This window comes from Ranitomeya imitator, chromosome 5 (assembly GCF_032444005.1).
Source record: "Ranitomeya imitator isolate aRanImi1 chromosome 5, aRanImi1.pri, whole genome shotgun sequence".
In the NCBI taxonomy this organism is placed as follows: domain Eukaryota; kingdom Metazoa; phylum Chordata; class Amphibia; order Anura; family Dendrobatidae; genus Ranitomeya; species Ranitomeya imitator.
Window position 1 is genome coordinate 22889459 of NC_091286.1, and position 18476 is coordinate 22907934.

Below are 18476 nucleotides of genomic sequence, written 5' to 3' on the forward strand. Positions count from 1 at the left end.
TGTCTGGCACCAGCTGTAGGGAGAGGGCATGTCTGGCGCCGGCTGTGGGGAAGGGGCATGTCTGGCGCCGGCTGTAGGGAGGGGGCATGTCTGGCACCGGCTGTAGGGAGGGGGCATGTCTGGCACCGGCTGTAGGGAGGGGGCATGTCTGGCACCGGCTGTAGGGAGGGTGCATGTCTGGCACCGACCTGTGGGGAGGGGGCCTGTCTGGCACCGGCTGTGGGGAAGGGGCATGTCTGGCGCCGGCTGTAGGGAGGGGGCATGTCTGGCATCGGCTGTAGGAAGGGGGCATGTCTGGCTCTGGGGAGGGGGCATGTCTGGCACCGCATGTCTAGCGCCGGCTGTAGGGAGGGGGCGTGTCTGGCGCCGGCTGTAGGGAGGGGGCGTGTCTGGCGCCGGCTGTAGGGAGGGGGCGTGTATGGCACCGGCTGTAGGGAGGGGGCGTGTCTGGTGTGAGCTGTATGGAGGGGCGTGTCTGGCGCCGGCTGTAGGTAGGGGGCGTGTCTGGCACCAGCTGTAGAGAGGGAGCTGTCTGGTGCCGGCTGTACAATATTAAAGCCACAGAATAGATATCAAAACGCTTATCATGCAGCTGCTAACATGGTTTTACATGAATGTAGAAGGCTCTTCATCCACTAGTAAATGTCTCCGTGTCTCCACAGCCCGGCTGCGTGGCATCCATGACGGCTTGTTCACTGGCCAGATAGACGCTGTAGATACCCAGAACTCTACCTACAGGGTGACGTTTGATAGAAATGGCCTCGGCACTCATACCATCCCAGATTATGAGGTCCTGGTAAGTGTAATGGCTCCTTGTGATGCCTTGTTTTGATCTTCCTCATACAGGACTTACCTTACAGGGGCTTTGGCATGACGGATTTTTATTGCCACACTACAGGATAGGTGATACATTTGTCTGATCACTATAAAGTGCAGTCTTTAGGACTTTCATATGCAGCCTTGGTTTGATGAATGTGGGGCTATGGGAACATTGCGAAAAATCTCCCGATGTATAATGTAGGCTGAGGGCACAGACGCAGTGATCGCTCAGCCGCACGTGTCTGACTTGGGTTTATAATACAGATTGTCCAATATATTTGAAGGTTCTGATCCAAATCGTGGCCCTTTCAGGCACATCCTGGACTAGTGAGATTTTCAACACTTGGTTTCTGAATTATCAGAATTTTGCTTAAATAGGTTTTCCACCATCTATGATAGCAAATCAATATGAGTTTGATGGGCGTCCAATACCCGCACTGATTAGCGGTTACCAGAACTGGCAGCGGGCAGAACACCACAGCTGACGGGAGCTGCAGAAGGGCTTCTTCTCTTTTACCTATTTCGCTAGTAAATACGTGTGGCGCCTGTAACCACTGCTGATGTTGGATTTTGCTTTGTTTTATAGAGTAACGAGCCTCATGAGACTATGCCTATTGCTGCTTTCGGTCAAAAACAGCGGCCTTCCCGAATGTACATGACTCCTCCACGGTTACATCATCCGCCTCATGTGCAGTCCCCCATCTTGGTGAGAACCCTAACCTTTATTTTACGGTTGCATGGCTTCTTGTTACATCCCGCTCGTTGCGGCCTGGCCGTCTCTGGCGTCCCGCTCGGTGTGGCCTGGCCGTCTCTGGCGTCCCGCTCGTTGCGGCCTGGCCGTCTCTGGCGCCCCGCTCGTTGCGGCCTGGCCGTCTCTGGCGTCCCGCTCGTTGCGGCCTGGCCGTCTCTGGCGTCCCGCTCGTTGCGGCCTGGCCGTCTCTGGCGTCCCGCTCGTTGCGGCCTGGCCGTCTCTGGCGTCCCGCTCGTTGCGGCCTGGCCGTCTCTGGCGTCCCGCTCGTTACGGCCTGGCCGTCTCTGGCGTACCGCTCGTTGCGGCCTGGCCGTCTCTGGCGTCCCGCTCGTTGCGGCCTGGCCGTCTCTGGCGTCCCGCTCGTTGCGGCCTGGCCGTCTCTGGCGTCCCGCTCGTTGCGGCCTGGCCGTCTCTGGCGTCCCGCTCGTTGCGGCCTGGCCGTCTCTGGCGTCCCGCTCGTTGCGGCCTGGTCGTCTCTGGCGTCCCGCTCGTTGCGGCCTGGCCGTCTCTGGCGTCCCGCTCGTTGCGGCCTGGCCGTCTCTGGCGTCCCGCTCGTTGCGGCCTGGCCGTCTCTGGCGTCCCGCTCGTTGCGGCCTGGCCGTCTCTGGCGTCCCGCTCGTTGCGGCCTGGCCGTCTCTGGCGTCCCGCTCGTTGCGGCCTGGCCGTCTCTGGCGTCCCGCTCGTTGCGGCCTGGCCGTCTCTGGCGTCCCGCTCGTTGCGGCCTGGCCGTCTCTGGCGTCCCGCTCGTTGCGGCCTGGCCGTCTCTGGCGTCCCGCTCGTTGCGGCCTGGCCGTCTCTGGCGTCCCGCTCGTTGCGGCCTGGCCGTCTCTGGCGTCCCGCTCGTTGCGGCCTGGCCGTCTCTGGCGTCCCGCTCGTTGCGGCCTGGCCGTCTCTGGCGTCCCGCTCGTTGCGGCCTGGCCGTCTCTGGCGTCCCGCTCGTTGCGGCCTGGCCGTCTCTGGCGTCCCGCTCGTTGCGGCCTGGCCGTCTCTGGCGTCCCGCTCGTTGCGGCCTGGCCGTCTCTGGCGTCCCGCTCGTTGCGGCCTGGCCGTCTCTGGCGTCCCGCTCGTTGCGGCCTGGCCGTCTCTGGCGTCCCGCTCGTTGCGGCCTGGCCGTCTCTGGCGTCCCGCTCGTTGCGGCCTGGCCACCTCGCAGCTGGCTGGTGGGGGTTGAATACTTTGTTTTTGGGATGGTTATTATGTGCAACCTATTTTCACGTCCAGATTTTTGTTACGAAAAAAAAAACTTTCCTGTACTTTTGTTATTACCTGTTAAAGGAAATGGATCCCTTGTTGACACAATCATCTTGGAAAACGAAAACTTCTGGTTCAGACAATGACACTATAGGCGGATTCCCTGTTGAATTCCTCATTCAAGTGGTAAGTGGAAAAGACTTGAGAAAATCAGTGGGGTTATGTCCAGCAAAAATGTAAACTAGTGTCCACAGCGGAGAAAAGCAGCATTCCCATTGCTGCAGCCCTTTCCCAGAGGTGCTGGCTTCTCTTTGGGATACGCCATCATTTACCACTTTTGATAATGTTTTTCCTTTAATGAATATATTTGGTTTTCCGTTACAGAATTTCTGACTTTTTTTTTTCAGACCCGATTATCGAAGATCCTGATGATCAAAAAAGAACAAATCAAAAAACTAAAAGACATGAATACAGAAGCTGAAAAGCTGGTGAGATTAACACTTTATTTAGATAGTCTACTTATATATGAGGCCTTATACCGGATGTCCTGCATGGATAGCGCACTATTTGTGGGGCTTTCTTCTTTTTTTGAGTCACCAACAGCTTTACACATGTCAACTGACTGCAGATACCGGCCGTTGCTGTAAGATCTGCTGAAAAGTAATTCTAGCCGAATAATGGATGGAAGACCACCGATCGCAGCAGAAAAAGAGTGAAGTTAGCCCATCGAACGGTCACTGACCGTCCACTATTAATGAGGCCCTTTAGGAATTAGCATTGAGAAAGTAATAATATATGATCGGCTTTACCTCTCCCTAGCTCTCTGATAGTGTGGATGAGTGATGGCTCCAACGTTACAGCTTCCATAACTTGTGCATTATTTTTTATTTTCTTTTTTTTTTGTAGTTTTCACCCTTTTTTTTTAATGTATAATCTTTCTTTCATAGAAATCCTACTCTGCACCGATCGGCATCGAGTTCCAGAGGCGATATGCCACCATCGTGCTGGAACTGGAGCAGCTCAACAAGGATCTTAATAAAGTTCTTCATAAAGTCCAGCAGCATTGCTACGAGGTGACAAACGCTTTCTTTGCTGCGGCTTCGGAACTGGTTCCATGTGCAATTTAGAAAAGTTAAAAAAAAAAAAAAAAAAGGTTAAAAACTAGGGGGATCACACAAGTGGTGACAAACACAGCAGGAGAATATATATATATATATATATATATATATATATATATATATATATATATACATATACATATACATATACATATATACATATATATATATATATATATATATATATATATATATATATATATATATACATATATATACATATATATACATATATATACATATATATATATACATACATACATACATACATACATACATACATACATACATACATACATACATACTAGATGGTGGCCTGATTCTAACGCATCGGGTATTCTAGAATATGCATGTCCACGTAGTATATTGCCCAGCGACATAGTATATTGCCCAGCCACGTAGTATATTGGCCATTTACGTAGTATATTGCCCAGCCACGTAGTATATAGCCCAGCCACGTAGTATATTGCCCAGCCACGTAGTATATTGCCCAGCCACGTAGTATATTGCCCAGCCACGTAGTATATTGCCCAGCCACGTAGTATATTGTCCAGTCACGTAGTATATTGTCCAGTCACGTAGTATATTGCCCAGCCACGTAGTATATTGCCCAGTCACGTAGTATATTGTCCAGTCACGTAGTATATTGCCCAGTCACGTAGTATATTGTCCAGTCACGTAGTATATTGTCCAGTCACGTAGTATATTGTCCAGTCACGTAGTATATTGTCCAGTCACGTAGTATATTGTCCAGTCACGTAGTATATTGTCCAGTCACGTAGTATATTGCCCAGTCACGTAGTATATTGCCCAGTCACGTAGTATATTGCCCAGCCACGTAGTATATTGCCCAGTCACGTAGTATATTGCCCAGTCACGTAGTATATTGCCCAGCCACGTAGTATATTGCCCAGCCACGTAGTATATTGCCCAGCCACGTAGTATATTGCCCAGCCACGTAGTATATTGCCCAGCCACGTAGTATATTGCCCAGTCACGTAGTATATTGTCCAGTCACGTAGTATATTGCCCAGTCACGTAGTATATTGCCCAGTCACGTAGTATATTGCCCAGCCACGTAGTATATTGCCCAGCCACGTAGTATATTGCCCAGCCACGTAGTATATTGCCCAGCCACGTAGTATATTGCCCAGCCACGTAGTATATTGCCCAGCCACGTAGTATATTGCCCAGCCACGTAGTATATTGCCCAGCCACGTAGTATATTGCCCAGCCACGTAGTATATTGCCCAGCCACGTAGTATATTGCCCAGCCACGTAGTATATTGCCCAGCCACGTAGTATATTGCCCAGCCACGTAGTATATTGCCCAGCCACGTAGTATATTGCCCAGCCACGTAGTATATTGCCCAGCCACGTAGTATATTGCCCAGCCACGTAGTATATTGCCCAGTCACGTAGTATATTGCCCAGCCACGTAGTATATTGCCCAGCCACGTAGTATATTGCCCAGCCACGTAGTATATTGCCGAGCCAAGTATGTCACAGGTTAAAAAAATAAACATACCTAACGATCCGAGGGCCCCTTGTAGTTGAACATACTCACCATTCTGGTCGCTGCTCCTCAGCGTCCCGTCTCTCCGCTTCCTGGGATCCAACGGCGCTGTGCAGATGGGCGCGCGGCTGCCGCCATCTTGCGTTCCCCGGATGCTTTGCGAAATTACCCATATTACTTAGCGGTCTCGCAAGACCGCTAGGTCTTCTGGGTAATTTCGCAAAGCATCGCCGGGAAAGGAAGATGGCGGCAGGCGCGAGCGGCTCAGCGGACAACGGAGGGTGAGTCTAGCAGGTTTTTTGTTTTTGTACTATTTTTAACATTACTTTCTTTTACTATTGATGCCGCAGAGGCAGCATCAATAGTAAAAGGTTGGGGACACACATTAACCTTGTGTTAGCGGTGACCGGAGGGGAGTATCGAGCGGAGTGCCGGGGACACTGCCTGTGGGGAGCGGAGTGCCGGGGACACTGCCTGTGGGGAGCAGAGTGCCGGGGACACTGCCTGTGGGGAGCGGAGTGCCGGGGACACTGCCTGTGGGGAGCAGAGTGCCGGGGACACTGCCTGTGGGGAGCAGAGTGCCGGGGACACTGCCTGTGGGGAGCAGAGTGCCGGGGACACTGACTGTGGGGAGCGGAGCGCCGGGGACACTGACTGCGGGGAGTATAGAGCGGCCATTTTCTTCCGGACTTTGCCCGTCGCTGATTGGTCGTGGCTGTTTTGCGGCGACCAATCAGCGATTTGGATTTCCATGATAGACCGAGGCCACGACCAATGAATATCCGAGACAGAAGGACAGACAGACAGACGGAAGTGACCCTTAGACAATTATGTATATAGATATATTTTTATTATATGTTACAAGCAAGACAAAATTGCTAAATTACAAAGGTTCAGGTATACAGGACAGATGTCGGCTAATATTTGGTTTTGTGATTAGTATGGCTAGCCTCCTGGCTTTCACACTTTGCTTTAGCTGCATTATTTACTGTTCTTATTTCTTTTGTGATTTTCTATCCTCTGACTTGTTGCATTGTTGTGTTCCCTGCACTGTTTGTACATTCATTTGCAATTTAGTCAGTGTTTGAGGTTTCTTCACAGTTCAGACAATTGACATATTTAAACAAAATAAAGTTAGTGAATAATTTAGCATCTGATGAAGCAGTGACCAGATTCTGACCTTTGCTGTGGCCTTTCTTTTCTTTTTCTTTTTTTTTTTTTTACACCCTGAGATGTTTTTATGTTGTGATTTGCCGCATTCATCTGATCTTAGCTGCAGAGCTTATTTACAAGGAGCATTTTTTTATGTATTGTGTTCCTGTAGAGAAAAAAGAAAAACACATTTTTCAGTAACAGCAAAGCAAATTAATATTCTAAATCTCATTCACATTTTTTCCGCAGTTTTTTTTCCCATTCTGGTTAAGATGCTTTGGCATCGAAAAGTGCGTTATTTACACACTGGTCCTCTGGCCGTATCCGGCAATTTACATTGTCACGTAGGTAGCCGGCTGTGGAGCTGCAGGACAAGTGACGGTTGTGTTATACAGCCATCACCCGCCTGTGATAGACCGGTGATCGGAGCGAGCGCCAACTGTGGCTGTTTAACCACTTAAATGCTGATGTCAAAACAATGGCTGGAAGATTGACTGGGGAAAAAAAAATATTGGAAAAAAATATTAAAAAATGTAGGTTTGATTCATCCTTCTCCCAACACACAAAGAAATGACATATATATATACACCGTGTATGTGTATATATATATATATACACACACACACACTCCAATATCACCACATCCAAAAAGTCCCATTTTCAAAATATTAAATTTAGTCCATATTGTACATTTTGTGTATAAAATAAATTAAACTCCAGAATTGTTCTCTTTAAGTTGCACCACCTCCCTAAAAAATGCAATAAAAAGTACGGTGGCGCAGTGGTTAGCACAGCAGCCTTGCAGCGCTGGAGTCCTGGGTTCAAGCCCCACTAAGGACAACATCTGCAAAGAGTTTGTATGTTCTCTCCGTGTTTGCGTGGGTTTCCTCCGGGCACTCCGGTTTCCTCCCACATTCCAAAGACATACTGACAGGGAATTTAGATTGTGAGCCCCAATGGGGACAGCAATGATAATGTGTGTAAAGCGCTGCGGAATATGTTAGCGCTATATAAAAATAAAGATTATTATTAAAAATAAAGATTATTAATTCAGACCTCATATATAGCTCAAAATGGTACCAATAAAGTCTTCAGATCGACATATAAAAAGATAGAAAAATAAGACAACACTAATTTTTTTTTTCTTAATATAAATTTCTGATTTTTTTTTTTTTGCATCACTTTCAATACCAAACATTTAAAGTTTTTTTTATTTTTTATGTAGCTGCCTTTACTGCTGCTCCCACAAGGTCCATCCTGTGTCATAAATGGTTGACGTTTGCTGTGATATAAAGCATCCAAACTCCGTCTTTTATTTTGATTATATATTTTTATTATTCTTTTTGCACAGGTTGCTCAAGATCAGGGACTTCAGCCAGCGAACCAGCCGACCGACATGAGACGGCGCTGCGAGGAGGAGGCTCGGGAGATGCTCCGTCAAGCAAATACGTCCAGCGGGCAGCCATGTGTGCAGAGCGAGAGCCTGATGGACCTGATATCCAGGCTCACGGCCATCCTCCTGCAGATAAAAGTACGAGGCCCGCGAGGAAGCCTCCTCACATCTGGGTGGCTGCACTTGGTCTCTAGCGCACCCTGTGACCCGTGTGTCCTCCTTTCTCTTGCAGTGCCTCGCAGAAGGAGGAGACCTGAACTCTTTTGAGTTTAAGTCTTTAACAGATTCAATTAATGACATCAAGAATTCAATAAACCCTTCTAATATCGGGTAAGTGGAGGGATGACGTGGGAAGCCACAATACTTTTTTTTTCTTTTTTCTCCCCCCCCCACCCCCCCTTCCCCCCCCCCCCCCTCACTCACATCCCACTCTTTTTGCTCATTCTTTTTTTTGGCACAAAAAAAAAAAACCTTTCCATGAATATTGTTTTTTTTTTTCATTATGTTGTCAGCCAGTGGGACACTTTCTAACCCTGAGTAGGTGGTCCGCACCTCTATGGTCCTACTTCGCACAAAGTGATACCCACTCAATTTTGCGGCACCTGCAAACTTGGTGCTCATTTCCCACCCACTCAGATTTTGGGGGTTCTGCCTCACTGTGCCCCAATGGCAAGCAAGTGATTGAGAGACACTAGTTTGGGCGTTTACCGCTTTTGTGACCCTTCTCGTCCTGCGATGCACTATTACGTCACAGCAGGGAGATGGTTAACATAAACTAGTTAAACTGCATATTGTGTTGGCGCTGTCATGGCCGCTGGTCTAGAGATCAGTCTATCACAGTCCATTTGCTTTGACAATCACTCCAATTAGTCAGTGAACACTCGCAGCTCAAACCGACATCAGATGCCCGATTTCTTTCATCACCCACGCAAAATTTTGTTAGAATAAAGCAAAGTGTTATGTTTGAAAATTATATTTATATAATTTATCATTTTTTTTTTTTGTGCCAAATCGTGCCTGTATTAATATCCCTTGTTTCCCCGCCTTCTGTTCCTTTTGTCACGTCACTTTTCTCTTTCACTTGTGATCGTCCTTCAGTGCCAGTTTTGCTTGATTCTTTAGCCTTAGAGAAGTTCAGAAGAAGTGTAATTTTGCCTTTTTTGTTTTGTACCAAACTAACTTTTTCCAATTTTCCGTACTTTTTTATTTTGTGTGTACAAATTTTCCACGTGTTGAAGCGCAACCTACATATAATGAAAATGTCCCACAGGTCATTTTCTGCAGAAGAGGCATATGCGTTTCTTGTCTCCGACGCGGAGTCAGCGAGCGAGGATGATACACCGTTCATTCTGTCATCCTCCTCATCCGACGAGGAGGAACCCTGCAGAAGGCGCCCCAGGACAACCACAAAGGCAGCCCCTGAGTCTAGAGACCCCGCATGGACCACCCCTCCTGACAGTTACGAGCCTCTGATCCCAACGTTTACGGGCAGCTCGGGGATCAAGTTTGCTGCGGCCCGGCTCAGAAAGATTGACTTTTTCAAGATCTATTTCACTGACGGTTTCATTGAGTTAATGGTGACCCAGACAAACTTGCACGCCCAGCAGTTTATCGCCCACAACCCCACCTCCATTTATGCCCAGCCGCACAGGTGGACCTCCGTAACTGCAGCAGAGATGATGAGATTCTGGGGCCTTTTATTGAAAATGGGGCTATGGAAGAAGCCGTCCATCGGGGATAATTGGGGCGCGGACTTCTTGTACCACACCTTCATTTTCCACGCTGCCATGTCAAGGGCACGTTTTGAAGCAATACTCCGCTTCCTACATTATAACGACAGCGCAAAGTGCCCACCCAGAGAAGACCCCGGTTTTGACTACTTGTTTAGAGTTCGGCCTCTCATTGAGCATTTCAGTGCCAAGTTTGCCGAGGTGTACACCCCCGAGAAGCACATATCGGTCGGAGAGTCCCTGGTACATTTTAAATGGGGGCTTCACTCCTGCCAGACTCTGCCACGAGAGGGGGCAAGGTATGGCATCAAGATGCACAAGCTGTGCGAGCGTACGTCAGGGTATGTCTGCAACTTTAAGATTTACGAAAGGAAGGGCTCCAGAGTTGGAACCCCAGGATGCCCACCTTTTTTGGAAATCGGCGGTAAAATAGTGTGGGATTTAGTGCACCCACATTTGGACCACGGCTACCACCTCTACCTGGATCATTTTTACACCAGCGTGCCCCTATTGAAGTGTCTGGCTTCCAGAGGTACCGTGGCTTGTGGCATTGTAAGGGCAAATCAGAGTGGCCTCCCTGCCAGACTGCAAGGGCAAAAACTTGGAAGAGGAGAAAGTCAGGCCCTGTGCAGCGACAACGTAGTGTGCGTCAGGTATAAGGACAAGAGGGAGATCCACGTGTTCACCACAATACACGGGCACAGCACCACTGCCGTCTCAGTACATGGTGCTGAGACCCACGTGCCAGTCTGTGTCCAGGAATGTAGTAAGCACATGAGAGGGGTCGATCTGTCAGATGAAGCGCTGGAGCCGTACAGCGCCACGTGGCAGATGAGGTTGTGGTACCAGAAGCTGGCGGTGCACATCGTACAGATGGCGCTGTATAATGCTTACGTGCTTTCCCAATGCGCCGGCCACAGGGGAACCTTTCTGGAATTTCAAGAGGAAGTGATAAGGCACCTACTACTCGTGGACCCCGAAGAGGAGGCCCCAAGCACGTCTTCTGAAATAGAGTCCACCCGTAACGTGCCAGGGCAACATTATCCCAGTAAAGTTCCCCAAACTGGAAAGGTGGGAAGGAGCCAGAAAAGGTGCAGAGTGTGCTCCAAAAACGGGATCAGGAAGGATACCAGCTACCAGTGCGACACCTGCCCCGTAAAACCCGGGCTGTGCATGAGGAACTGTTTTAGGATTTATCACACCTCCCCAATATTCGGGAACAAGGAATCGCAGGGCGCAAGCACGTCTTCTACCAGCGGGACCACCCGTGTCGTAGCGGGGCAACATTTTCCTAGCGAAGTTCCCCAAACTGGAAAAAAGGGAAGGTCCCAAAAAAGGTGCAGAGTGTGCTCCAAGCGGGGGATAAGGAAGGACACCATCTACCAGTGCGACACCTGCCCTATAAAACCCGGCCTGTGCATGAAGGACTGTTTTCGGATTTATCACACCTCCCTCTGATATCGATTTTTATTAACCCCCTCCATCCCGTCTCCAACCTATATCCCCTCAACAGAAACAGTAGGGACCCCCAAAATGATGGAAGATGGATGATATTAATATTCTAATATCAGGGCCTACAAAAACACAAAAAGGGTGTTCTGCTGATATTGGGGGGCCGCCGCGGGAGTCTCCTGTGATGGGGGTGGGCATTAGGAGGGGACCGGATGTGGCGGTAATACGACCGCGGGGAACCGAACCGTAAGAGGATCTCCTATCGGTCACGATTTCCAGAAGGCAGGGTTGTGCGTCACTAGTGTCAGGCTCTCGCCCTATGTAAGATCCATGCTTGCTGTCAGTGAACGGAGTCATTCCCGAGGCTTATACCCCATGTGTTTGTCTCTCCTTGCAGCTGTTTTCAGAACAACGTCGAGATCCACGTGGCGCACATTCAGAGCGGACTGAGTCAGATGGGAAACCTGCACGCCTTCTCCGCCAATAACACAAACAGGGACTGATAACCCACAACACCGGCTTTATCGGGTTTTTTTTCCTTCCAGCCGGACTTGTCTATAATTTGCAGATAAGACTCTTGTTTGTATTAAAAGAAGAAAAAAAAGAGAAAATCACAAAAAAAAAAGTTGAACCAGCATTACGGACCTCACCTACTTTACTTCCTTCGTCCGACGGCACGACATTATCGTTGCCGAGCCACAATAAAAAAAATTTAAAAAAATTGCGCCAATTTGCGGATTTGAAGCAGCCCAGTGATCCGCACAGACGACCCTCCGTCCTGGACTTCGCAGAAAAGACTGTGGATTTTTAAGAGGGATTTCCGATGACCTGTCTGTGAAGGACGCCCCCCGGAAAGTTTGGGGGCATGCAAGAAGAATTTTGTTTTGGTTTTTTTTATGAAATGATTTTTGGACTCCTATATTTAATTCCTCTCTTTTATGTAATTAAAGACGCCCTGTTGGCTCTCAATATCAGTTTTAATTAATACTTGTTTTGCTCATGAAATAACCATTCCGAAGCAGGTTTTTATAAAAATCTATTCCTCCAGGAAATGTCGGAGTAATTTGACAACCGGGCGTTACCATTTCATGTTTCTATACAGGCAGAGGCTTTGTCAATTCATACATTTCCAGGAGGAGTAACAGAGGGACATACAGCTATAAAAAAAAAAAGCTGCTCCAGGAACAATATTTCATGGTCCGGTACAAGTACGAGAGCGTCGACAGAGACTCTTTAATCAGCTTTCAGTTAAAAGTTCGATTTTTCAAGATCTCTGCTTGCTGCTCTGGATGTTTCAATACAGAAAGACAAAAAAAAAAACCCAAAAACTAATCTGTACAGACCTAATACTTCACGGCTTACTACAAACCGCAATGGTATCCGGTGAAAACGATCCGAGTCTAGAAGCTCAATCCATCTGCTGCACAAATGTTCCCATTCACTGACAGCAAGTAGGGATCTTGAAATGGCAAAATGTATCTTTTTTTAACATTTGCGTATGTTTTTATTGAAGTTGTTCCCTCTTAAGTTGGATCGTTACTCAGTCCTGATCCGTGTCGGAGTCAAAGCTCCACGTCCGCTTCCCTTCACACGGCCCATTGCATTAAAGAGTGATGTTTTGGTGGCCACCACCAGGGGGAGCTCAGTACTTTACTGAAGGCGTGTGGTGAGCTCCCCCTGGTGGTGGCCGCAGGCAGACAGAATATTATCACCCCGTGGCTGAAGGGAGCAGAGAATTTGGAGCTCTGATCACCCGAGATGGGCTCCACTTCCAGCTCTATTGATAGGAAACCAAAGTGTTGATTCGGTGCAGAGGTTCCTTGCCAGAGATATTTGGTCATTTCTTAAGCGCGAGTCCCTTTAATCGGACAACCAACTCACGACGATGACTAAGGGGATGTGTGTTCCTCCTCGAGGATTCCACTTCCCCCTAAATCATCGGAGTTTCAGCTGTTATAACTTGTCATGCCTGAGGCTCCTACACCCAGTGACCCCTAAGGGTGATGGCGCACGCCCCTTTTAAATTAAGTATTTTGGTCTAACACTGCCTCATTAAGCAGAACGTAGAAAAAAAAAATTTGGGGACCCCCTTTAAGAAATGCCTGAATAACTTATGCAGAGTTCCTCCATGTTACTGACTGTCCATATTAATATCTGACCTCTGCCGTGTGTCGGCGGCCATCACCCACCCAGACGGGGCAGAGATCCGAAGCGTTGCAGGGTCCCCCCCAGATGTTTATTTTGTAGAGACTCGTGTATCGGGGTGAACGCCAAAACATTTCACATTTGTTTTAAGAAGTAGATGTAGGTAAAGTGTTCCCCAATATTTTAGAGCCCACAAATAATGAAGTATTTTATGGTATTGTACAGAGCAGAGTCGCCGCGGGGTCCGCACTCTCCGGCGCTTGTATAGTTTAAAAAGAAAAAAAAAATATTCTAAGATTTCTGGTGTACCGTGTATGCTTTATTTCCTGAGGATGGATATGTAACGTGAATGTGTGGTCGTATAACGAAAGATTGTTTTATTAAAATAAAGCGGTGTATGGGTTGGAGGAACGCAAGACACACTGGGAATTGTACGCTGTATATACTCCAGAGCTGCACTCACTATTCTGCTGGTGCAGTCACTGTGTACATACATTACATTACTGATCCTGAGTTACCTTCTGTATTATACCCCAGAGCTGCACTCACTATTCTGCTGGTGCAGTCACTGTGTACATACATTACATTACTGATCCTGAGTTACATCCTGTATTATACCCCAGAGCTGCACTCACTATTCTGCTGGTGCAATCACTGTGTACATACATTACATTACTGATCCTGAGTTACATCCTGTATTATACTCCAGAGCTGCACTCACTATTCTGCTGGTGCAGTCACTGTGTACATACATTACTGATCCTGAGTTACATCGTGTATTATACTCCAGAGCTGCACTCACTCTTCTGCTGGGGCAGTCACTGTGTACATACATTACATTACTGATCCTGAGTTACATCCTGTATTATACCCCAGAGCTGCACTCACTATTCTGCTGGTGCAGTCACTGTGTGCATACATTACATTACTGATCCTGAGTTACATCCTGTATTATACTCCAGAGCTGCACTCACTCTTCTGCTGGGGCAGTCACTGTGTACATACATTACATTACTGATCCTGAGTTACCTCCTGCATTATACTCCAGAGCTGCACTCACTCTTCTGCTGGTGCAGTCACTGTGTACATACATTACTGATCCTGAGTTACATCCTGTATTATACCCCAGAGCTGCACTCACTATTCTGCTGGTGCAGTCACTGTGTACATACAGTTGTGCTCAAAAGTTTACATACCCTGGCAGAATTTTTGCTTTCTTGGCCTTTTTTCAGAGACTATGAATGATAACACCAATACTTTTTTCTCCACTCAGGGTTAGTAGTTGTAAACTTTTGAGCACAACTATATTCTACAACGGTCTCAGGACACGCGGAGCATTGTGGTCATACTGAGTATTATTACTACATATGTGTAATGCCTGGGCCTTCCTGTAGGGGTTGCTGCAGGCAGCATATCTGGTGTAACTTTGTGCTGAGGAGTAGGAGCTCTATGGTAATGAGTCACACTTTACTTTCAGGATGTCCCTTTCTCCAGAAACAAACACCATCATTATTCCAATTCACAAAAGTCTCATCTTTTCCTGTTCTGTAAAGACAATGAGAGAAGAATAAGACACAGGAACTGGTCGCCGCATTATTCGCACCCTGTGTCCTGATAACACAATGTGGTCTCATATGAATGGTCTCCTGGGGCAGTGTGTATTGTCAGACAATTGGGAGTGAGGTCTGGGGGCTGCAAGAGGCACAAACACAGGGGGCCAAAAAGCAACAGAGTCATGGTATAGAGAGAAACAATGTGCAACAGATCAACCGTCCTGTGTCTATTATCTCAATATATCCATCTACTTTATTAGAATTCCAAGGCTCATTTGTAGCCGAAACGTCGCCCAGGCATGTGGGTTGATAAAAATCCTGCACATATTTCCACTGAAACAATGGAATGCTGCCTCTTTCTTGGAATTCTATGAAGTATGGATAATCATTGGACGGATTGTCTAGGGGCCTTGCACCCGAAGATAAATATTTATACTGTGCTGTTCCTTTTTTTGTTTCTCATCTACTTTATTATCTATTCATCCACCCATCTATCTCCATACGTCTCTCAATCCATCCATCTCAATAATAATAATAATCTTTTATATAGCGCTACCATATTCCGCAGCGCTTTAGTTTGCACACATTATCTATCCATCCATCAACACAAAGCTGAAAATAAAGATTAAGAAACAACCACAAGACAGATTTCATCAAACAAGATATCATTTTATTCAGTATAACGGTAGCGACCTGACACTGTGTAGGTTACTATGCACAACCATGCTGACAAGTTCCCTTTAAGAAAATGTGCACACGTTGCAGATTTTGCTGCAGATCTGCAGCAGTCTTCCATGCGTTGTGCAGCACCATGTAAGCGTATGGAAAACAAAATCCGCAGTGCACATGCTGCGGAAAAAAACGTGCGAAAACATAGCGGTGTTTTTTTCCACAGCATGTCCATTCTTTGTGCGGATTACGCAGCGGTTTACACCTGCTCCACAATAGGAATCTGCACAAAAACCGCGGCAAATTCCCTTTGCAAAAACAGTGCGGAAAAATCCGCACATAGCTTAAATGTTTCAGATCACCAAGCAAACGTAAATTTTAGACAAAGATAACACAAGTAATCAGAAAATGCAGTTTATGGCTGCCGTCACACTAGCAGTATTTGGTCAGTATTTTACATCAGTAGATGGATCTGGATAAGTTGGAAACTTGGGCTGAAAGGTGGCAGATGAGGTTTAACAATGATAAATGTAAGGTTATACACATGGGAAGAAGGAATCAATATCACCATTACACACTGAACGGGAAACCACTGGGTAAATCTGACAGGGAGAAGGACTTGGGGATCCTAGTTAATGATAAACTTACCTGGAGCAGCCAGTGCCAGGCAGCAGCTGCCAAGGCAAACAGGATCATGGGGTGCATTAAAAGAGGTCTGGATACACATGATGAGAGCATTATACTGCCTCTGTACAAATCCCTAGTTAGACCGCACATGGAGTACTGTGTCCAGTTTTGGGCACCGGTGCTCAGGAAGGATATAATGGAACTAGAGAGAGTACAAAGGAGGGCAACAAAATTAATAAAGGGGATGGGAGAACTACAATACCCAGATAGAATAGCGAAATTAGGATTATTTAGTCTAGAAAAAAGACGTCTGAGGGGCGATCTAATAACCATGTATAAGTATATAAGGGGACAATACAAATATCTCGCTGAGGATCTGTTTATACCAAGGAAGGTGACGGGCACAAGGGGGCATTCTTTGCGTCTGGAGGAGAAAAGGTTTTTCCACCAACATAGAAGAGGATTCTTTACTGTTAGGGCAGTGAGAATCTGGAATTGCTTGCCTGAGGAGGTGGTGATGGCGAACTCAGTCGAGGGGTTCAAGAGAGGCCTGGATGTCTTCCTGGAGCAGAACAATATTGTATCATACAATTATTAGGTTCTGTAGAAGGACGTAGATCTGGGGATTTATTATGATGGAATATAGGCTGAACTGGATGGACAAATGTCTTTTTTCGGCCTTACAAACTATGTTACTATGTATGTTCTCAGCCAAAACCAGGAGTGGAACAATTAGAGGAAAAGTATAATAAAAAACTTATGCCCCACTTCTGCATTTATCACCCACTCCTGGTTTTGGCTGAGAAATACTGATGTAAAATACTGACCGAATACTGCTAGTGTGACCGCAGCCTATAAATGAAAGTCTTTATTATTAAGGGAAAAAGACATCCAAACCTACAGGACCCTATGTGAAAAAAAAAAAAAAGGGGGTTTAACCCCATAAATTAACTGTGGTTTTTCACATCTTTGGAAAGCTGAGATCAATTTCCCTAGCCACACACAGATCTCATTACTGCCACACCTGTTCTCAATTAAGAAATCACTTTGTTAGGCAGGTTCTATTTAAGTGAAGTAGACCAAAGTTCCTCAAAAGCTAGACATCATGCCTCGATCCAAAGAAATTCTAGAACAAATGCGAAACAAAGTAATTGACATCAGTCTGGGAAAGGTTTTAGCTATTTATAAAGCTTTGGGACTCTGGTGAACCACAATGAGGGCCATTATAAATAAGTGGCAAAAACATGGAACAGTGGTGAATCTTCCCAGAAGTGCCCAGCCGACCAAAATTACCCCAGGAGCACAGAGACGACTCATCCAAGGGGTCGCAAAAGACCACACAACAACATCCAAAGGCCTCACTTGCTTCAGTTAAGGTCAGTGTTCATGACTCAACTATAAGTCAAAAACCACTGCTGAGCAATAAGAACATAAAGGCTCGTCTCGGTTTTGCCAGAAAACATCTTCATGATCCCCACGACTTCTGGGAGAATACTCTGTAGACTGACGAGACAAAAGTTGAACTTTTTGGAAGATGTATGTCCCATTATATCTGGCGTAGAAGTAACCCAGTGTTTCAGAAAAGGAACATCATACCAACAGTAAAATATGGTGGTGGAATGTGATGGTCTGGGGTTGTTTTGCTGCTTCAGGACATGGAAGAATTGCTGTGGTAAATGGAATCATGAATTCTGTTTACCAAAAAAAGTCCTGATAGATAATATGTCCGGCCATCTGTTTCTGACCTCAAGGGGAATCTCCTTTGAGGATTTGAACCTGTGATCATCTGATTGTTTGATATACTGCAATGCTACAGTATTTTAGTATCTATATATGAAAATGCAGTTCTGTGAAGCCCAGCCACAGGGCTAAGATTCACTGCCAGAAGATGGTGTCTGGCTATGCTTCACATCTGCAGCAGGTCATAACAGCCAGAAAAGCAACAAGTTATAACAGCCAGAGGGACAACAGGTTATAACAGCCAGAGGGGCTCTACTAGGAAATAAGATACTTGTCACGATGGGATGAATAATCCTGTGACTGCAGTTGTCAGTAAAAGGGGCACTTTCTAGTAAATTTGTTGAAACCGCTTGACACATTTGTTATCTTCAGCCATTTCCATTGTTCTTCTTTCATTGTTTATTACAAACAACAGAAATGTTACTACTATTTTGCAATGGGGAGGACTGAATAATTTTGATTAAAACTCTATCTTACAGGGGAATTGAATTTTTTGATGGGGAAAGTTTTTCCACTGAACTCGTTATTGCAGCTCATACCTTTTGCACTTTCTCTGATGACTGCGTCTCAGCTGCTGCAGAATGCGGATAAGCTGGAAATGTATGTAACAAAGTACTGTC

General features: G+C 46.6%; 1 protein-coding gene across 3 annotated transcripts in view; it reads left to right on the forward strand.

Annotated features, from left to right (window-relative positions):
* Positions 1–11822, forward strand: part of LIN9 (lin-9 DREAM MuvB core complex component) — a 36111-nt gene extending 24289 nt beyond the window's left edge. For 2 of the 3 annotated variants that reach the window (XM_069768401.1, XM_069768402.1), the window contains 8 exons: positions 663–796; positions 1406–1525; positions 2846–2947; positions 3169–3249; positions 3709–3834; positions 7899–8078; positions 8173–8270; positions 9211–11276. In XM_069768401.1, coding sequence (XP_069624502.1) covers positions 663–796; positions 1406–1525; positions 2846–2947; positions 3169–3249; positions 3709–3834; positions 7899–8078; positions 8173–8270; positions 9211–11128 — 2759 coding nt within the window. In that variant the 3' untranslated portion in view covers positions 11129–11276. Of the gene's footprint in view, positions 1–662; positions 797–1405; positions 1526–2845; positions 2948–3168; positions 3250–3708; positions 3835–7898; positions 8079–8172; positions 8271–9210; positions 11277–11519 lie in introns of those variants that run through there. The other variant, XM_069768403.1, reaches the window with a different exon arrangement.
* Positions 11823–18476: the final 6654 nt, after the last annotated feature.